Source organism: Anthonomus grandis, chromosome 10 (assembly GCF_022605725.1).
Source record: "Anthonomus grandis grandis chromosome 10, icAntGran1.3, whole genome shotgun sequence".
NCBI classification, from domain to species: domain Eukaryota; kingdom Metazoa; phylum Arthropoda; class Insecta; order Coleoptera; family Curculionidae; genus Anthonomus; species Anthonomus grandis.
This window is the reverse complement of record NC_065555.1, coordinates 7,595,313-7,619,096: the sequence shown is the minus strand read 5'-3', so window position 1 is coordinate 7,619,096 and position 23,784 is coordinate 7,595,313. Positions and strand designations below refer to the sequence as shown.

At 27.1% G+C, this 23,784-nt stretch overlaps 1 protein-coding gene across 1 annotated transcript in view; it reads left to right on the top strand.

Annotated features, from left to right (window-relative positions):
* Nucleotides 1–622: 622 nt before the first annotated feature.
* The window catches only part of LOC126741498 (soluble guanylate cyclase 89Db-like), a 48,209-nt gene continuing 25,047 nt past the window's right edge, over nucleotides 623–23,784 (top strand). Inside the window, exons 1-3 of the mRNA XM_050447917.1 lie at nucleotides 623–789; nucleotides 5,791–5,927; nucleotides 22,172–22,371. Of these exons, the coding sequence (XP_050303874.1) occupies nucleotides 5,886–5,927; nucleotides 22,172–22,371 (242 nt within the window). The 5' untranslated portion in view covers nucleotides 623–789; nucleotides 5,791–5,885. The remainder of the gene's footprint in view (nucleotides 790–5,790; nucleotides 5,928–22,171; nucleotides 22,372–23,784) is intronic.

The window sequence follows — 23,784 nt, the reverse complement described above, 5'->3', positions numbered from 1 at the left end:
ATTGATACACCTCATTTGCCTTTTTCACATAACGGAGAAAAAAAACACTTTGAGTGTTATGAATAATTTAAAAAATTTAACTTAAATATTTGTGATATGACATAGCTATTATTTATTTTGTAACTACCTTTTTTATTTTTCTTATAAAAATCCAAAATTAGGTATGCTGTTATGAATAGACTCTTCCCGAATTTGATTTTTTAAAGCAAAAATATGTAGAATTATAGTAAAATAATCGACATAACTTTCATGGAGATTTTTTTTTAAATCCGCCCTTTTTCTTGATATTCGCAATTACGTTCACTATCAGCAGATATACCAATTTCCTTTTACTAACTAATTTTTTTAATGTTTCTAAATTATCCATTGCTGAGATATGGTACCACGGCACCATTAATAAGATACAATGGATCTCTACCATAATAAATTTACGATTCTGTGATTATATGAACTTTTTTAATTAGAGTGGTTTAATTTTGGGAATAAGTTTAATCTTTGTATGGATGATAGCATTCCCTTGGGGATTTGAGCAAACCAATGAGCCATTAAATCGCTGCAAACTCTTCCTATTCGAAAACGCGTTTTCTCTCTCACATCGGTCGGCGTCGCGGCGCTTCCGTTCATTCCACATTTAGCTCCCTCACTTGTTGGTAGCAGTCCCTACTTCTCTTTTTCAAATATCGCGCTGCACAAAAAGGCGCCAAAACTAAATATTCTGTTTTGGTTCTTGTTTTAGAAAAAAAATCGCTATTTCTTATGTGATAGTGTTTATAATTACATTTTATATTGGTAAGTATTTATTTTTTACTTTAAAACATAACTAAACCCAAGGGGTGTGAAAGAGTAAATTAAATATAAATAATGTTTTACGTAATTGTTTAAAATCGTTCAGAAACAAAATTCTTTGGGGTTTGTAGAAAATTTAAAAAAGTATAATTTCGAATGTGTTTCGAACAAAAAGTCTTTCTTGATACAAATTTTATTACATATATTTAATCCACATTAATATAAGTGAAAAGGCTATACATCTATAATTTGCATTAAATATTGGTAAAGTAATATATAATGCAATACAATTGGTTCACCAAATGGCGAGAACATGACGTGAAAATGACTTCCTAATGTCTCAGACAAAATACGTCACTTTGAATAGGTCACTTTAACATAGTTTTATACAAGAGAAACTGAAGTTATTCGTAGAACACTACTTAATTTTGGGGAGCAATAATGAAAAATGTACATTTATTAATAACATGTTTTTTTTAAATATTCAGCAAATATATTTATACACACCTCAGACAAAAAATATAATTGGTTTATTATGATATAAAACTTTTAAAGAAATTAACAGAATATATAAGAACTGACAGAGATCTACTCTCAGAAATATTTTTAGATAGTTATTGCTAGTAATTTAATGTCACAAGTAAAAAAATTATTAAGTTAAAAAGTACTCACCATGGTAAAAAACTACTTTTTAAAGGGTATAACTTAATGGGTACTTCGTCAGGTTTTTCACTAATAAAGAGGCTGCCAAAAAGTATGCATTTTCCTAGGAATGAGCCATTTTTGGGTAAACCAGTGCCATTTCACTATTTTCTAAAATTTTTTATTTATGCCACACAATTTTTAAGTTTAGATTCTGTTGTTTGAAGAGGTAAGTCTAGTGATAATTAACTACCTACCTTAATTACAGAGAGCAAAATTACCAAAGATTATTATACAAATTCAAACTTACTTCCTACAGGAAATATTTGTAAGAAAAATTGTCAATACCACTTGAATACCGAAATCCACGTCTAGACTTCAACTTATTAGAACGAGATTTGGAAGAATCTTTGAACAACTTACCGCTTGCAAAGGTTCATGTTAATTAATGATTTCCAGGAAAATGGTAGGTACAAATTCAGCAGTTCTGTGGCCCCCTCGTTCGCCAGACATAACTACGCTAGATTTTTTCCTCTCGGGGTATTGCAAAAATGATGCTTAGAGCGGTGTTTTTGAATGTGAGGATGATTTGAAAAGATTAGTTCTTGAAGCGTTTAAGAGCATTACACCTAATATGTTAAGAAGTGTTTTAAATCAACAGTTAGAAAGCGTTATCTGTGTTTGGAGAATTATGATAATTTTTGTTTGAACATTATCTATGATCTGAGATAGTGTTTTTTTTTTTATTTTTAGGAAGTAGTTCTTAATTAAGTTGTTTAATTAATTAACCAATGACGTGACCTACCAACTAGTATAGTCAATTTGTTATCTGAAAAGTGTCAATTTCGGCAAAAATAGGCGAATTCTTGATAATTCTCCAAAGGTAGTTTTTCTAATGAAAAGCCCAAAAACAAAAAGTGGCAATCCCTTCCCCCGTACTTTTTCGAAAAACTCAAAATTTTTTTGTAAAATTATTAAAAAAAATATTTTATAAAAAAAAAGATGAATATGAATTTTTGTCCCTGAGATTTATTATCCCTGCATAATAAATCTACCATCATGTCACAATTTTTAAACAAAAAAAAAACGATTGCGAACAAGAGACGAAATATACTAGGATAGATGACGATAATCAAATAAATCTTTCTTAATGAAGTAAATGAGCTCATAAATATGGTGTGAGATATCTAATTAGGCACTTTAATTGAAACTTATGTGAAAATTGCAAGTTAAATTTTCCAACCAATAAATTTCATAGATTCTTGAGATCCTTGCGTTGAAATTGAACACAATCCCTATTAACTATGCAATTCTCATAAAAAGTAAATAGTTAAATTTTATACCACCGAAGCTTGTGGAAATGAAAATTAAAAATTGAATTTTTAGGACATGGAAATTAAATCTAGTATTGCTTAGGAAAAAAACGACCTTATCGCTAAAAGCTGTTTTCATAAATAAGCTTGTTTAGATCTAATTAAATTATAAAATAGTCAAATAAAATGTCAAATGAAGAAAAATTATCAAAAATTGTAAGAATTTACAGTTTATTTTTACAGTTTATTATTACAGTTTATTATTAAAGACATAGAATTTACAGTTTATTATTAAAGACAAAAATTTTCTTTTATATGTTATGCACGTTTTTGTAAATGTCATAGTGATATTTGTAAAACTCAACTGTCGCGATTGATCGAAGTTTTTTTACGAATATTTATTTGTTCATTTATTTTATTTATTGGATTAAGCAAGAGTTTATTATTTAAAATAAATTGTATATACATAGCTAACTGCAGCAAAGGTTTTTTCCAAAAACTCAGGTTTTTAAAAATAAAAAATACTACTTATAATAGATCATTAAAAAGGAATTTTCACAGTTATTTTAAATATGCAGAAATCTAATATAACGTCTATAAGTAAAAACAAAGTTGATAATGGTTGGCAAAAGATATAACGTCGTATTAAAAATAATATCATAAAGTATCAGAAAAGTGGCAATGCAAAAATACAAATTATTTTAAAAATCGGATAATTATTATGCTAAGAAAGAAATAAAATCGATTTTTCAAATTTTTTTTTGATTATCTTCGGCACCATTCGGCTTTCTTTTAAAAATCTTATTGTTAAGCTCAAAAATTTTTAATTTTGTTTTAGCTTCGAAATTCCTATGTTAAAAGTCGAAACAGGCTGTATATTGAAAATGGTCAAAATAATATTTGTAAAGATAAATAGTTTTTATCTGCTGCACTTTAGTGTTATTTATTTTTTAGTTTTCTTTTAATATTTACATACATACATTAAAAGAATATTTAAAAGGAGTCTAACAAACAAACAACATCATTAAAAAATTCCCCCTCTCTCCCAAACTTCCAATTATTCCAACATAAGCCTCCAGTAATTTATTTTCAAAAATAATTAAAAGTAGCCCATTACTGATAAAATAAGTTTAATTAAAATCGCCAGATTTCTTTTCGAATTTAATTTTCTTTTACATTCTAATTTAATTAATATTTTTTGGCGCCCAACGGGTTATATTTTTTGCATTATTGGCTTAAATGACTTAATGCTACCAAGTCATTTAATGAAGTTGCTAAAATATATGAATTTTCCTGTTTTGACAATTTACCATTAGCAATGAAAATTAGCCACGAAGATTGTTTGTCAGAGTTTAAATATTAAATTTAATTTTTTTATACAACAAATTCGTTATTAGAGCAGTGTGAGATGATTTAGAGCTCTATTTTCTTACCACTACCCTTATGGTCCTTTACTTATTTCTTTGTTGCAAATAATACAAAGTTATTTGGTAAGAAGAATTTTAAGTCTGATTCGAAATGTGCAGTTTTATTAGTACTGGTTTTGTGCAAAAAAAGTTATAATTAAAGTTAAAAGAAATATATGATCTATACCTTTTTTTAAGATTCATCAAACAATAAGACTTAATTACTGGCGCGTTTGCATTTTTTTCTGATTTCAGTCCGATTTTCTATTAAACTCCTAAATTCAGCAGCATTATATTCAGACCGACATCGTTTTGAAAAGTGTTGAGACAAATAGAAAGGTACACATTAGATAACGCTAAAGCAAAATATTTGCCAGTGTATTCGTTTAGTAAGCATTAATTTAATTTAAGAAAAATCTATATTATTGAGACGTATTCATAACTGGTGAGCTATTTTGACGAGTATTACGTCACTATTTAAATAAATATCAACTTAGAAAATACTATCTCATACGCTTAAGTATTGAAAAGAAAACGAAAATATACTTATTTACGTATTTAGAAGGAATATGAACTGAAACGTTTAATAGAGATCAACAGATAAAACCTTAGCTTCTTGATATATAAAAATTTATTGAACGTATTTAAGAATTATTAGACCTAAATTAAAATAAATATAAAGAAAGAGATCTTAAAGTTCATGTTTAATTCATACACAATGTCCATGAAATTAATTAGTAGTTTAGTTAACTCACTGGAGATCTTGCAACTTTTATATTCACACACTTCTCATCTATCAGCTCACAGTCATTAAACATTTTATTTTATTATCTAGAACCAACTGCAATAGCATTATTAGCCATTGTAGCATTGCAACAATTTTAATTTAATATTTTAATTTAATTTAATCAGTGGATTTACTGTGGATTAGCCGAAATAAAAAGAAAAAGCTTGACTCAGATATATTTGCTTCATTTTTCTTTTAATATTTAATAATTAATATGATCATTTTAATATAACGTTTTTCCACTTTATTATTGAAGTTTGTTTAATATCTTGGTTTTTTAATTCTTATTTAACTGGGGTCTTTTCCTCAAGTATACAAAAAATCTATTTGTTTAAGTGAAGAAAATTCTAAACATGTGTGTAATCTATATATTACACACATGTTTAGAATTTTTTTTCCTGTTTCAATAAACCATATTTTATATTTATATTAATAAAAATCATCAATCATGTTACATTTTGTTCCTAATAATCAAATGTTTTGAGGTCTCAAATTACATTATATAGTTTAATTTTGCATATAATATAATTTTATCTTGCAACCCAATGCTCTCTAAAAAGTTTTTGTTATTTTTTTGTAGAATTTCTATTTTTCTTATATACGTAATATTTTTTGAATTCACATACATGTCTCCTATATAACTTAAATCCACATTTCTCACAATTCTATATATCACGCTTTCGTAAGGATGGTATGCATACTTTGCAATTCAAAATGGGATATAATGGAAAGAGTCTTATACGTTTCCGATTTAAGCGAAATAGGAATAATATATTTCAAAATTAGCTTCTTTATTGTTAAGGACTCAGTTCAGATAAAAATTTACATAAAATAAAAATTGTTTCTTTTCTTTCAGGTAGAGGATACAGAAGCCCATGTAAAAAGTAAAAATCAACCTTTAAAAACATTATATTATACTTTTCAAATTAAGAAGCTATATCTATAAAAGATATGTATGGAATGCTATTGGAAAGTGTTCAGCACTTTGTGCAGGTAAGTTCCAAATTCAAATTATTTTTAATGATGTATTGGACCCTCTAGTATAAAATGCTTTAGAACAAAGGCACATGGTAAAATTATAATTAAATATGGCATAATAATAAAAAATAAATAATTAAATTTGGCACATTTGAATAATTAATTTAGATACATAGTTTTACGCAAAAAACATAATTTTATTGACCAGTGGCTTCTTGCGGATCGGTCTATAGAAAATTTTAATACAAAAATCATACATATGCCTAATGTTTTAGAAACAAAAAAAATCTGATTGTAAAAATTCTATAAATAGAAAATAAGAAATTTAGCTGGTGTATTTTAATAAGAATAACAAAATAAAAACAAATTTATTGTTTTATTTGAGTGATTTAGTTGTTTTTATTTAATCCTCTCCAATAAATTCCGTCAAGATCAAATGTAGAGAGTGGTTAATTCAATAGAGTAACTAATGAACTAAGGTTTAAAGATGACAGATAATTATGAATTGAGGCAAAAAAAATTTTGTTTGCTTTTAATATAAAAATCAGTACATGTTTTCTTGATTCTATACCTTAACGAAACAAAAGTATATGTTTTTGATATATATTTATTATTATACAAGATATCGTATCGTATGTATATTTAGGGTAAGATAGAAAAATGAAAACACATGAAGACATGAATCACTTAATAAGGCAACAAGGTCCTTCGCAAAGGAAGTAGAATGTGTTACAGCTTAATGACGGTATTTTTGATTATTTGTTAAAGCAGCGCTGTAATCTTAATTTTAATGTACGAAATTTTAACGAAACTGAGATTCGCATGAGAACATATATGGGTTTTTTAAAATTATTTTTACACGTACAATACTTACCTGGAGTTTAGTGCGTTCTTACCGACTCATCTTAATCAATTTGTTTAAAATACTGTCTATAACACTAACACTAACACTATAAATTTTGCCGTAGTAGTTATAATATATATCTAATATTATCCATTGCCTCTCTTTCCTGGTGTCACGGCATTTAAATTCTTTATATAAGTTTTTATTATATAATCCATTTTTAACTTGCTGAACTTTAACCAATTAATAATTAAATAGGACTAATTTTATTAAATTATTATTTGAAGAAATCACTTTTCTTGAGGATAATCCCTTAAATCGATTAAATCAAGTTTCAGCGAAAGACTTGCTAACCCTGATGAAATTGGAGCGTTATTTAATAACTTGCTCAATAACGGAACTTTTGAAACAATTTATATGATTTAATGTTGTTATAAGTTTTGGAAAAATCAAAAACTTTTCTTATTTTCCTTACTTGGTTCGATATAATTATGTTTCTTTGCAAAATCTGTTTGTGATAAATTATGGCAAAGTTTTATTCTTAATAACATAATAACGAGTTTTATTATATTATTGACTGTCAATAATTTTACATATTTTAATTTCAAAAATCGATTTTACTCTAAAAATGTAACAATCTAGCATTAATAAATAGTATTAAAAATATATATGTATATTTAACATAAAAAGCAATACATTTCAACAACGTGCTTTGACGTATTTCTTATATACTTTGTATAGAAAATACATGAAAATATTAATACAATTTCAGCCATACCTTTTCAGCTAATCCTGCGCAATATATTTAAAGCAGGTCGTTTCATATACTCTGTCTTTACAGTCCTAATAATTATTAGACATTAGACAAATTAATCCTTCGCCTTTTCTTACCTCGATTTCGTACAACACTTTATACTAGTTTCTTTATATATAAATTAATAAGCCTACTCAAATCAACTCCAAATAAATTTCGAGTGCATAATCTTAATAAATTTGAACGTAAACTTAAATAACACTTTTTATATATATCAATATTTTTCTACTTTGACTGATCGCTAAGTTACCCCAATCGTGTTATTCCTCATCACTCCATCTTTACGCGTTTACACCAACGTCTAAGTGAAACCGGCAGCTTTAAAAAACTCACCGCTGAAAACGGACATCCCCAAACAGTTACTCCTCAAATTGAAGAACAGGTGCTCAGTGAATTCGAGGAAGATCCCACTACAAGCACTAGGAAAATTGCTCAGACGGTACACATTAGTAACTTTACAGTTTGGAATATTCTTAAAAGAAACCTTTTATACCCGTATCATATGCAGCGGGTGCAGGCACTTTTGCCAGGCGATTTTCCGAAAAGAACGGCTTTGTGTCGTTGGATTCAAGAACGGATAAGGCAAGATGCACCGTTTATAAGAAAAATACTTTTCACCGATGAGGCTAATTTCTTCAGGGACGCAATTATGAACTTCCACAATAACCACATATGGCATTATGAGAACCCACATGCTGTCGCAGAAAACCGTCATCAGCACCAGTTTTCACTTAATGTATGGGTCGGTATTATTGAAAACTTTCTTATCGGTCCATTTTTTTTACCAGCAAGGTTGACTGGACAAGTGTATCAAGAATTTCTTAAAAATGAATTACCAGCGATGCTAGAAGATGTCCCCATTCAGCTGAGACAGCAAATGTTTTTTTTTACATGACGGTGCTCCAGCCCATTTTAGTTTAGTGGCTCGGCAGTATTTGGATATTACGTATCCAAATCGTTGGATAGGTCGGGGAAGTATTCACCCTTGGCCCCCACGGTCTCCCGACTTAAATCCGCTGGATTTTTTTTTTGTGGGGCCACCTTAAATCACTGGTTTATAGAAATCAAATTGATAATGTGGAGGAATTGCGTAATCGCATTATAACGTCTTGTGACATAATTCGGCAGACACGAATTTTTGAACGTGTCCGCCAATCTGATGTTGGAGGAGCACACTTTGAACAACTTTTGTAAAAATAATAATATTACTTACATAAATAATAAAAAGTGAAATATTTTTTATCACTTGTAGAAGCAAAAGTTTTAAATCCTCAATTACAATTTTATTAAATTGGGCTGGCTTTTGTACTAAATTAATTAATAAAAATTTTATTATTTATTATTAAAATTGCAATAAACTAAAAAAAAACGAATAATTACTAGAATAAAGAAAGTCTAATGAAATCTGAGCAATATGTCCATGGTTTTTAATTTTTTGTGCGAAAACCGTGCATCTAACAGACAAAGTCCAAGGGATCAAAAATGTTGCAAATAAAAGGGGGAATTTAAAAATATTTTTTAATACAAGAAAAACCAGTGGCGTATTATTTTTCTTCATAAAAGTATTCAGCCGAAAACCCGCACACACGCCACTGGTGAACATAAAAATGTTAAAAGTATGTTGGTAAATGGCTCTGAATACACAGACCCTGCATACCAATCTTTGGACAAATATCTACAGGGGTATTTAAGTTATCGAAAAAAAATAATTTTTTTTTGTTAAAAATTTACCACCCTGTAGCTCAAAATCTAAAAGGTTTAGGACCTATGTTTATAGGAACTTTTTTGCGAGTTTTTGTCCAAAGAACACGTTCCTGAATTTTGTCGCAATATATAAGAAACACCCTGTATATACGACTGATTAAGTAAAATAGCAATTATTTACCGGACTTCACCAGCACTGATTAAATACTTTTTCACATCTTAAGTATTGTATCTTTGCCCTGTTTGAATATTGACCTTACATATATATTTGTTAATTTAATTAATCAAGGACTCATTATTTTTCAAGCAACTTGCTATAAATATAATTATTTTTTAATGTACTAAGATTAACTAATTAAAATTTTTTCGTAAATATGGTCCAAGTTCTAAGCTTCATTAAAATTCCGCACATCTGTACCACCAAACCCTTGTTGCTTTTACCGAAGCAGAGTTGATGTAGAATACTAATTTTATTATTTGACCTTTTGATTAACAGCATGCGCTAAACTTTGTGGAGTGACAAACAAAATTCATTATTATTATATTATAATAATAATATTTTCTGCGATAATTATAAGCCAATATACGAGTATGTAGGGGCACTAGCAACATTATTATTGATATCGCCCGTTTAATACTACAATTAGATATTTCCAAAATCATAGTTTTAGGATAATGTGATTTAAAGATTTTGCTATTAATTTTCTGCTTTTTAACTGTTTCAATTATATTCCTACTATTTTATTAATTGTCTTTTGATAATTATTTATTCTTAATAAATAGACAAACTTTTTTAAAATTTAAAATAAAATAATTGGTAATTTGATAGTTACTTTTATTTATATAATATTCCATTTAAATTAAACAAATAAAACAAAAAGGTTTTAAAGAAGTAATATTTTTATTAAAGAAAAAAAATTTAATACAAAAATAAAAAAGTAAAGTAATATACACTTGGCGAAAGGCACTTTAAGAAATATATATTTACAAAGTTTGCTAAACTTAATAATCCAAAATATTAATCATTATTCAAGAATTCTTGTTCACATAAAATGTCTCTTGTTTTACCATCAAGAGATAGATTTACGTAAAATGATTAGTAAGTGTCACTTAATGCTAGTGGTTTCATTTTAAACAAGAAAATTAGGTCCTGATATTTGGCCTGCGAGATTGAAATTGGACCTTTGAAAAGGGGTTGAAGTGGAGCACTTTTAGAAGAATTTCGATTATTTTCGTCGTTACAGTCTATGATTCTAAATTTTCGATTAAGTGTCTCTTTAAATTTGATAACAAAAGGGTCGAATTTATTAAAATGTAGCCTGCACATTCTTTGTCAGTTGACTAACTGACTATTTTTATATATTTTTCGAAGAAATATTTTGTTCATTAAATTTTTATGGTAAAAAATATGTTTTTTAAAAAAGTAGTGCACAACATAAGGCTTATCGCCATTTCAACTCTTTACTAATAAAAACATGCATAGAGTCGCCCTCCATTTCACTATAAATTTCAAGTCAATCGAATTAATATTATCAATTTTTTGTGTTGCAAATATACACTTAACTGCAATAAAGTTATTTAAAATTTGCCCACCACACCTGTCGCAAGTAAAAAATATTTTATTGGTGGTCGATAGATAGCTGTTAGGTATTTAAAAATACAACTATCGATTTTACAACTGCTCCTTCCTCATTTTCCTTAAAACTTAAGTAACATAAAGCAATCCTTTTGTTTCGTAATAATATTATAAACACTTTAATAATAAGTATGCAATTTTTTTTCATAAAACATTGAGTTATCGGTCGGTATGATGGGAGAAATCAAACTTGCTGCAAATCAAAATTAGCATATCCTAGTTTGAATTTTTGGCATCTTTTATTTTCTTATTTCTGGCATGACCTTTAGCTTAAACGTAAATAATATAAGCTTCTGTCAAAGATGTTTGCTGATCTGCAGAAGCTTCATGAAAACACATACATGTTTTGCATTGATTTTTTCAAAGATGATGAATCCTCAAATTATAGTGATCGTTAAAATATTTCTTGTATATAGCTTTAAAGGCCTTTTCAAAATCTTTGTTATCGCACTATTTTACGAAAACTAAATAAAGAATTTTTTTATTTAAAAAAGAGCATACGTACTGTGATTAAACCGAAAAAAAGTTTTTAATGTGTTGTAATGTTGTGTAATTATATTGTAATGTAAAATATTGGATTTTTTTATCAGCAGATTTTTTATTGTTTAGCTATAAAAACAAGTTACAAGTTACTGTGGCCCAGCATTTATTTCATATATTTTCTTCCAAGCTTTTAGTAAAACTTTAAAATTTTTAGTGTCTTTGATGTGATTCGATTCTTCTAAGGGTAACGTTTTTGCAGTAATTTTTACCAAAAATTCACGTGACAGTGTGTCTCTAAAAGATCTTTAGAAAAGCTTATGTTTAGACCAAAATTAGATTAATATAGTTGAAATAACTTTTCTTATTATAAAGTTGCTTAGTTTTGGCATTAGATAGCAAAAAGAAAACATGTAGTGGTTGTAACTTTAAAACTTCTGACCACCGGTTTGGCATCTCTAATAGAAGACGTACAAGTTTCCTAAATTGACCTACAATAACGACTGTATATAATTCTGCTATTCATTAATTGGAAAATTAACTTTTTATTTGCATATAACATTTTCTTCTTCGGAAAAATATTTGCTATTTAAAAATTTGGATTTTTTTTAAATAAACATTTATTTTTTTTATTTGTTACTAATTTCTCAATTAATCAATTTATATGTTAAGTGGCAAATGGGGCTTAGATCTATAAATGAATAAACTGCATCCGGCAGTCATAATAAAAACGTGACACATCCAATTAATTGGCCGTTAATGATGTCCCAACGGAGTGTTGCCCAAATTAAAAGAAGCAAATAATCTTTATTGGAGCATTATTATGAATTAGATTAAATATTATTAAAGAAAATATTTTGTATGGCATAAGCTAGCGGTAAAGCTTTCTTATGTGTAAGCAAGAATGAATAACAAAATTTGGGAGAAAGTGGCAGAATTTATTAAATAACAAGACACAATATAAGTAACAATTATTTAGAAAGTTAATAAATATATAACCTAGAAGATTTCAATAGTATTTAACATGTTAAGTGTTTAATTTTGAAATATAAGGTTTATTTATTAAGGGTCTATAACTATTTCGAATTAGGTTTTTCACAGAATTGGAAATAGTCTTCATTTTTTACGAAATCTCCTAAAGGTATTTCGAAAGTCAGTAAAGCAAATTGTTTTGTGAGGTAGGAAATGCATAGAGATAAATGTTAGCTAAACGGTTTTTTTTGCGTTTTTCTAAAGCATTTCAGTAAAATGTATTAGGTCAGTACGATATTGAACCTAATTATTAGTTTTTTCTATTTTATTTCTTTTATTACTAAACTAACTTGTTTTTTTAAATTTTAATAAAAAAATGTTTAATGAATCATCATTTTTTATATTTAATTATAAATATTTTTTTTGGAAAATTTGTTGAAGTATGTTCCTTACCAAATAAGTGGTAAATGTAGATCTTAAGATTCTTGGACTCATTGACTTAATATATATATATCTTGCATACGAAGATTTTTTGCAAAAAATTAGCTACTTATTTTTACTTAGTATATATCTTTCTTAATTCATTAACAAAATAATTAAAAAATAATTAGATTTTAAGTAAACAGGGTATTATTAGGGTAATTTTTTTATTTTGGTAGTAGTAAATGTGAAAAAATAATAATAAACGCAAGGTTATTCAGAAGTTAGAGGTAAATTATTAAAATCATATTTTTGCTAGACCATCATGTATTTTCCGTATAAATTATGGGCCCTTTATAAATTTTATCTCTACTATGCCGGAATAACTTTGTAAGCAGTATCACGCAAAAATTGGATGAAACGAGCCTATTCACGTTTTACCTTGAACAAAGATCCTTCCTGGACATGCAACTTTATTTATGAATGACCCTTAATTTATTTTTATTTAAAAGGGATTTTATTAATTATTTTTTTAAGTCAAAATAAAGCAACCTGAACCGAATATAGAATAGAGGAAGCATTTTATTTTTTTTTGCTGGATCCTAGTAAGATAAGGTTAATACATCTAAAGAACGTATAACATCCATCAAATATTCCCTCGGTTCGGTGCCTTGCTGATGAAGGATATGTCAAAAATGAACCTATAAAACTGATACCGTAGAAAACACATGAGTCAAAAATACGCCAATAACGTTTCAAGCCACCCCTAAACTTTATCCGAAATGTATTAATGTAAATCGGTGAAATATTAAGTCTATGAATTTAAAAACTTTATTTATTTTTATTGCTTTTGTACTGCTTTGCAGTTTAGGATCATTAATTAGGGTTATGGTTTAGCTTCTGTTGTTCAAGATATTTTTTATTGTAATTTTTATTTATCAGCACAATATTGCAATTATTTTTAAACTATTCCATGTGTATTTAAATTAGTTTGGTTGTTTACCTTGGAAACTGTTCAAGGATAGAAAATTAACGCTAGTCAGATGAAAATTTTGTAATCTAATGTTAAAAGAGTACATACCTGACAGGAGTGTGTTCCCGAGTTTTGTTACATTTATCGTTGCGTGTTCATTACATTTAGTGTCAGAAGTAAAGGATATTTGAAAGCTTAATTTAGTAGATGCCTGTAAGCAAAAATTTGGCCAAGATGAAGAATAATTGATGCAGTTGTTGCTGAAGAAATTAGATAAACAATAAAAGAAAAAATAAGATGAAGAACGTAAATAAGAATAAGATAAAAACAGAAAGAAAAATAAAAAGAATGGACCATAAACGAGTAGAATGACACAAGAAGAAAAACAAGAGAGGCAAGACAAGAAACAGATAGAAGAATAAAAGAAACTGTAAGCTAATAAAAAATGGCCTGAAGGCTACATTTAGAAATAAACGAAAGGAACCTAAGAAGGCCGAAGTCTTATCTTAGGAATTTCTTATAATTAAAAAAAAATATATCTTGTATATTTCTGTTATCAAAAAATCATTCAAAGTAAAAACCATTAATAAATCACATATTACCATAATACTATTATTACTACATTCCTCTCTTTAATATGCAAATTATTTACACTTAATAATTTTACGAATAACATATAGTAACAGAAATCTAATTAGACCGAACTAAAGACTACCATTAGAGTATCATTTGGCTTAAGGGACTTCCTCTTTGTAAGCACAAATTCTATTCCTTGTGAAAGGCATTAAAGTATGATAAATTCCGAATTCTTAATTTTAGTTTTAACGATTCTTTGCTCCTAATATTTTCGTTCTTTTGAAGTAATATCTGGTATAAGTACGGCTCTAGAAATTACCTTAAGTGTTGTACGATCTTCGATCTTTAAATACTCTTTTTTGCCGAATATGTCTATCCCTTGTATTGTAGTGATGCTCTTATAATGTAACATTAAACACTCAAATTTAATCCCGAAAATTGGAAAACATAAATCTAAAGTCGCTATTGGCTTAAGAAAATGTCAGAACGCAGTACTACTGGCAGATATTATGAATTAAACCATATTAGGATTGGATGTTAGGAATACCCAGCGGTTTAAAATGGATATGTACGACCGGATATTAAGGACAAAAACTGAAGAGGTTCACATAAAGATAATGGAGCTAAGATAATAATAAGTACTCATCATTATTTTGATTGAGCTTATGATTAAGGAATTTTTTCGCAAAGAAGTAACACTCCAGACGAAATATATCATTTTGGTTCAAATGGTAAATTAAATGTATAATATGATTAACACCTTAAACAAGGAGAGAACATTCTTGCGTAATCTGAAGTAGTGGCAGTAATAAAGAATGCTAATGGACTTTTTATTCGCGAAGATCTTTACCTGTATGTTTAGAAGCCGTCTTTTGTCAATTTGACTATGGACATCAGAATGTATTTTCATTGCACGATAATAACCTGGGAAGTTCTGATTTAGTGCAGCATCAAATTCATATTAGATGCAGTACTCAAATGAAACAAGCACATCCAAGCATTCCAATCGTTAAGCAAGGGGACGATTCCTCAGTGCTCTAAGAAATAAGGAACAAGAAGTAATAGAATTATCTGAGAGCCCTCGGATATCTTTGTTTTTAGGAAAATTGCTATTCGCTACAAAGATTTAATGACACCCTGGATACCATACCAGGTTCATAATCATTTTTAGTCTTAGCAGACAATGAGGAAGCGCTTCAAGGACTAAAAAGGGTATTGTTGGCTTTGTAAGGGAAAGGAAATCAGAAAACATAAGGGATCACGAACAGAAGCAAACAGTCAATTCGTTTAATCGGTTCTAAGATGTGTCAGCAACTATCATCTTCTCTTTTTCTATTTGTCGTCTTACGTATCTATTCTATCAAAGAGTATCTATCAAACCTATCCTTTGAATAGTTTTTTGTGCTAGCTTTTCTTCTTTGAAACTAAAATAAGTAATATTCTAAGCTGTATTTTTTCATAACTAAGATTTAAACAAGCTGTTACGAAATTTATGACTTATTAGAGTCATACGTAAATTTGTTATAATTTTTGACGGCTTTTCCTCTTTACACGTGTTAAAATATAAAAATAAATGTTCTCTTTTATGCTGTGATCCGTTTTATTGAATAAAATTTTTACATTATTACCCAAAATTTGATGAGGGGAGGCCCTTAATTTTATTACCTTCAGTAAGGATCCAGAGAAGACAACTCTGATTTTTCGGTTTTTTCCGTTTATTTTTAAATATAATAATCTTATTAAAGAATTTTATCTTAAAAATATTTTAATTTTCTTAAATTTATATGCTTTCTTAACCTAGTTAATTGACGGTGTAAAACAAATTAAATAAATTTCTTAGCTATTGTTTGCTTTGGATTTGTATATTTAACTACCCATTTTTTTTAAATTATTACCGCAATTGCCTATAGGGCATAAACTATTATTTTGACTAAATCCTTTTTAAAAGAAACATAAGGTGAGATCGATCTGCCTAATTACTTTTGTAACCGCTATGATCCGAAAATCAGATTAAAAAAACTCTCTAATTAATTTCAATGCACAAAGATTTAAAAAAAAAATATTTTTTTCTTCAATTTAATTTTATTGTACTATTCATGACTATTCAGTATGTGCACTTGCTACAGGATATCTTTTTGTGAATTTTTACTATTTAGTCTAGCTAATACAGGGTCAGGGTTGGAAATAACTGCTTGCCTATGCTGCAAATTTGTTTGATTAATTAATATTCCAAAAAATATTTAAAAAAACGAATATTTCTTAAAATTCCTTAAATAAATTAGGTATATATTAAGTTGTACTCTAACCTGTTTTAAGATAAAAGTCAAATTAATTTTGCCTTTAGCATGGTATAACTATATGTAAATATCAACGTCTAATGATAACGTCAAAATATCAAAATTTTTAGTATCTTTGCAAGCAAAATTATAAAAGAGGCAAAAAGATAATTTGAAAAAAAAAAGAAAAAAAAAATTAACTAGAAATATATCAATAAATTAATTTTTTCTTTAAAACGTATGAGTTAGGATACACCAGTGTGTTAATTTTTTATATAGCTTTTAGCTTGAAATATTGTAGCTTAAAATTTAAAATTAAAAATTTTATTTTTAAATTTTTTAGTTATTTTTAATTTTGATTTTATTCGCCCTCAATAAATAAACCTAAAAGGCAGACAGACATTTAGGATATGCGTTTATATATTGATTTGTATATTTTAAAAAATAAACCACTTCAACTGTAATATTAAACGCACAATTTACTATATTACTAGATATGCGATTAAAGAATATGAGAAATATATTGCCACAAATGGATGGCATTTTGAATTTTAAAGTAAAATTATTTATTTTTATTTTATTCCTTTTTGAAATTGTGTTATTTGTTTAAACTTTATTTTATATGGTTATAAAACTAATCAAGACAACTGTTTTTTTGAAAAAAGTTTCATGACAACTATGTTTACCAATTTTAATAATTCTTATAACTAAATAAAATAGATAATACAAAAAAGTTCTTACATCTAAAATAGTGTCTAAGGTCTTAATTAATCTAATAATATTAAAAAAATTAGTATTTTAAAGAATTTAATTCATAAAACTTTGGTGGAGAAAACTCAGTTTTCAACATGTTGACATGAAGCCCATGACATAATATTTTCCCCCTCGTGTCACTTTGCAGGTTACTCTTAACGTGTGACGTAATTTATGTATGACCCTTTTACTGCCAGAACTTCAAATACTAAAAGATTAATTGTGTTAAAGTAAATATTCTCTTTTAAACTAGAATCTGCCTAAAAACCTATGTAAGCATCATAAGCCAAAAATAGGATGAGAGAAGCCCATTAATTAATTACCTTTAACAGGATCTGGAGAAAATAAGCTTTATTTTTTTAAACTTTTACATTATACTTTTTAAATTTACTTTTCAAATTCATTCAGGGGTATAAATTCGTTGTTACATACTTAAGATGTAAACTAGTTATTCAATTTTTTTTTGTCGAATTTTGTTATGCTTAAAACTATAAACTTCAAATTAGCATACATTTATTTGTAAACAACCTAGATACAATAACATAAATCAATTCACATCTTCTCAATTATAGAAAATGCTTACATACTGCACCATTTATAAAATCTTGTCTATACGAAGCTATTCTGCGAATACTGTTAAGTAAATTTATGAGCTAATTGCATGTTTTAATAACAAAATAAATTATCTAAATAAATAATTAAGGTTTATAAAAAAAATTGAGAAGACTTTTTTTATATTAGTTAGTTAATGGAAATAAAACTGCAATGACGAGAGTACTGTGAGTGGGGTGGTAAGAAAAAGAAAACAAGAAAGAAATAAGGAGGATAGAAGGCGTGTATTCATGGTAACATCAAAGTTGATTAATATTAAAACAAAAAAAACTTGTTGCATGTTATGACCAAGAAAAAGATTAAGTTTATTTATAAGTGAGTTAGTTTTTATATTACTTAAGTATAAGTTTTTAAGTTTTTTTATTACTTACAAATTCAATAAAAATGTCATGCAAATACTTTTAAGAAGCCTTTATACTTAAGTGCAAAAATACTGAATAATTTGCTTGCACTAGTGACTTAAAACAAATGTAAGCAGCAGAACCTAAAATTACGACGAAAGAAGTTTAACCACTTTAAATTCCTCAAACAAAGATCCAAAGAAGGTAAGATTTCTTTTTCGATTTTACCCTGTCCTTGTCAATTTGCTATGCAGTATTTAGTGGATAAGCTTGTAAACAGAATTTTTTAGTGAGATTTTTATGTTACCGAAGATTTGACCTTTTTTAAGCCTATATGACAGGATTTACATTAGGATTTAGCTTTTAATATAAATCGAACAGGCTCCTCACTCTATGATTTTTCAGCTTAAAATATCAAAATATTTTTTTAAAAAGAGAGTTTTTTTGAAATTTCCTATAAATGTAATTTCTGTTTGCATTTAAGATAATGTACCTTTTCCAATGAAACATATGCGTAAGACAACCTAACTTTTTTGTGTTTCTTTTGAAATTCAGGTTTATATATTGTCAAATATGTTATTAATTTGATCGTAAAGTACTAATACTTGAAACACATATAAATAGAGTTTGAATGATTGTATTATTTTTTTCATCTTCTTGTTAAAATATTGAAAACTAAAATATTAAAATATTTTAATTTTGGTTAATTATTACGTTTAGAACACCTAGTATACTAATAATACACAAAGTAAAATATTCCATTTCATAGGATTTTGAATTAAAAAAAATCAACCACTCCTGTAATTCTTTATACTATATAGTTTTTAAATAAATGATAAAACCAACTATGTTTTTTAAATTTGCCGCAGTGATTTAATATTTTCTTAAGACTGATAAAACTCCTGACCCGATTTATTTGTTTTTTTGAAACAAAGTTTCTATTATCCCTTTGGTCAGCTTTATTGACATAGTGAGTCGAAAGCTTACAGTAACTTATTACAGCGCGTTTGGACCCCTGTTTACTGATGATTTATTTAATTAAAAAAAAAGGAAGGAAATAATTGGCTTTTCAGAAAAATTACTGACTTATCATCAAAAATTATTACATTAAAACTGATTCTTATAGAATTAATATTTTAATTATATATCTTTAACGGTGTCACGCATCACCCACGCATAAAGTTGTCATGAATATTTATTGCCAAATTCTTATTGTATAAAAATGTGACATATAAATTTTAATATTATTCATATATATATATATACTTTTTGGAAATGTCAATATAAAAATGAAAGACAAAATTCTTGGGATCATAACGTACTGAAACAGCATTTTCCAAAAACAATGACTTATTACATTATCGGTAAAAAAGACTCAAAAAACCCACAGAGCTTAAAATAAACCATTTAGATTAGAGCCATTCTTCACTGCCAGTCTATATTGCGTCCTGGGTTAACTGAAGTTCATTTCAGATTCGTGATTAGATTATTAATTAGAGGTTCAATATCTTAGGTCCGGTATAATAATTAGGAGTAATACAAATTATATATCTTTTTTAGTAGGACGTTTTTCTTTAATAGACATTAAGACTATAATTGGCTTTTTATATTTTTCATTTTATTTTTCTTTTAATACTTATAATGCATAATATAATATCCTTGCCTTAGAAAATATGCTTCTTTTTAAAATTAATTTAAGAAAACGTTCTGGAATAAAATGAGTTTAAAGTAAAGCTGCTATAATGAATACGTAATTGACAATATATATATTATATTATATATTGGTAAGTAACACACAATGCCAGATATAAACTGTCATGTATAAAAACACAAAAAAAAATACTATATATAGAATTTTTTATGTCGCCTTACTATAAATGATGCTGCATTTAGGCAAAAGTGTCATATAATATACAGGGTGGTCTATTTAACTTGATACAGCTTAATATCTAGAAAAGAGTATTTTTTAGGAGTGAAAGTGGCAAATAAAAGTTACTTTGAATTACGGTGAAAAATATTTTTGAATTTATTACTACAGTGAATATTTGCAGGCAGTAATGTACAAGTATTTCTTCGGGAACTGGACAATATAATAGTAAGAAAAATCCTTGATAAAAAAATACGATTAGTGATGTCCTAATGGAGTTTATACAGAAGTCTGATACACGCTACTGAACTAATAAATAGAGGGACTTTTCTATCCTATTGGATGTGTTTCTCGAGACTGATCCTGACTCGTACAATATTACCGTATATAACCACAGATCCCAAAGTAACAACCGCAACGTGTGAACTAAGCATAAAAAATCAGGATCCTCCCATATCGCGTAAAGTTTAGCATTATAGATCAGCCAATTATCAAGAGAGATATTTTAAACAGTTTATTTTTTCGTTTCCTTGGAATAATGTCTGTTTCAGAACCAATGATCTTCGCAGCTATCATGGCCTATATTCAAAACACCTTAAAAAAACTCTTTATCAGCTCTATAACAGTTTTAAAGTGTATTTATCTTGCATCTAAATACACTTTAAAACTACTTGATTTAATCCAGAAGATCATCCAGAGATGATCCAGAGTAACACCAATTTATTATTACATAACAAAGAAAAAGTGTTTGATGATGAATGATTTCATAAATGGTCCTTACAAAAAATTTTTGCAACTTTAAATACCATGCTATTATTGTATTAGTTCACTTACTATATTAGTTTTTACAGACATCGATTGAAATTATTCATTGGTTCGACATCTCTAATGATTGAAAAATCATTCATGATGCATTGGTGTATTTGATCTACATAATTAAAGGAGTAATTAAGTTAGTTAATTAGAAGATGTGTAAGCATGATTATGCTGCTTAGCTCTATGTTATATTGTTTAATTTTAAAATTTTTTTATACGGGCATAGATAAAAGTCCCTTAAAGATTAAATATTATATTGTCAAAATATTATTTTAACGTAATTATTTTAAAATGTTGATAAAAAATGGATGATAAATCTGGTATCCAATCAAGTAATTACTATTTAATATTATAAGTGAGAAGGAAACTGAAAGCTGTGAAACTAAATCAGCATTAGTTAAATTAACATAAAAGGGTTGCCATGATCCCCTTAAGGTCTGGGCCCTCGTAAAATTTAACCAAAGAGTTTAATAGAATTAAATCGTATACATTTGTTTGAAATTCGATAGCGTGTAGTGCTTAGGTGACCTTGTAGCACCTCAAAGCTTCAGTAATTAATTAAATTAAAAGTGAAATAGGTACGCCATCTTATATAGTCTTGCTGTTACCATGGAATAATTTTATTTTGGTTATTGTAGAATATTAAAATATAGTGAATTAGTAATTGTGAATATAAATAAAAAGTCTATTATACTTCTTAAATAATTAATGTGTTATTTTTATTTTTATCACTGAGTTCTTATTTAGTTATATATAGTTGCAAGATTCTTTAAAAAAATTAATTATTAATGAATCTTTAATCTTACAAATTTAGGGTTGACAATGTATTATGCCATTATGATAAATTAAGAAAACACTTCTACTATAAAAGAAATTGTATTAATAAATTCCAATCAAGTACCAAACATTAATTAACACATATTTTTTACTGTAAATTTTTTTTTATTAGTATTTAATAATTTATTGATATTTTAAACTTAATAATATTAATTCACGCTAATTTGACGGTTTAGCAAATTAACATAAAAGCAGGGTTAGATTATTTACAGAGCTTTAAAGAAGCAAGATCCAAAAACACCTTAACTTTGTCTTTGAGGTTTTTTAGAGACTTCAAAACATTATTTAAGAAAAATATTAATGTATTCATAATTAATATTTATTTGTATTATTTGTAGAAAGAATACGGCGACGAGATCTGGCAAAAAGCTTTACTAATGGCAGAATGCAAATTCACAGTTTTCAATACTCATCAGGTTTATCCAGATTATATTATGAGTAATATAGCAACGGCTTTGGCAAAACTAACCTCAAAATCATACGACAGTTTCATGAATTTTTTTGGTCACTGCTTTGTGCGTTTTTTTAGTAACTATGGGTAAGTAAAAATACTGCTATACCATAAGATATATGATTTTAATTAAATGAATTGATTAAGAATAATTATTTACCTTTTAACATATTTTCTTTGATATATTGTAAGTATATTAATTTATTTATTTAGCCCTTTAAATTAAATATTCAAACTTTTGATTTCACTAAAATTTTTATTCATTACAAAATTACCCAAAACTAGCATATTGTGGTTAAATTAATAATAACATATTTTTTTTATATTTTAGTTTATCGCCTATTTTATCTAGCTATCAAAATTTATTTGAAATAACTGTACATATAGCCTACACTTGAAAATATCACTCCATTAAATTGGATTCAATATATACGTTTAGTCTATTCTTTTCATTCATGGTGTTGGCATTTATAATAAATGCTTAGTAATCATATGTATGCTTTCGTCAATCTTCTATTTTGTGGTTTCTTATAGCATTGATTGAAAAATAGGTATATATAGGTAATTCCCATATTTCAATCAACGGTTATAGGTGCTGTGGAAAGGCTTCGGCACCGACGCCTTATAAATGAACTTTATTTATACACCTATGTAAATAAGTGTCAGTACTATTAGTTAATATAGCTTAAGGCTTCTTGGTTTGCAGATTTAGGTATTGGAGTAATAATTGATATTATATGATCTTATGATTATTATATGATTGCCTCATGTCTACTTTAAATGTTTTCTTATTAAATGCATCTGTCCTTTGTTTCTCCTTTTTAAATTCTTTATTATTTTTTACCTTATTTTTTACTTTTGGTTTATTGGTGATTTATTTTATTTATATGCTAATGTAATTGTATGGTCTATCTATATTCTGAGCATTACCGTTTCTAAATCACATATTTCACATTTACCACTTGTGCTCATAGAAAAACTACAAATTTAATTTTTCCATTCCATTTTTCCCTTCATATTTTTAAGATTTTTTTCATGTATTTTATAAACAAAAAGTAATTTACCCTTATAAGTATTTGAAATTGCCTTTTTATAAAGAGAAGACCCGCGTAAATAAACTTAATTTAGTAGCAATTATGTAGCAAACAAAGAAAGAACTGAAAAACATACATATACTGTTTCGTTTCATTTTATTTCGACCGAAAGTAACCTAAATAAGTTAAATAAAAATTAATTTTTTTTGGCTGATGCTGTAAATAAATCAATTACTTAAAAAAAATTGTACATTGCAAAATTCAAGTTTGAAAATTTGATGATTGAATAACAATTAGAAATTATCTAAATATTATCATATACTCGATTTTTTAATTAGCTATGGAATTAGTGGCTGCTCTAATACAATATTAATTTAAAAATTGAACATTATTTTTTATGTTCAATTTTTTTGTTCATTACATTTATTATTTATTTAATAAATATCAATACAACGAACATATACGA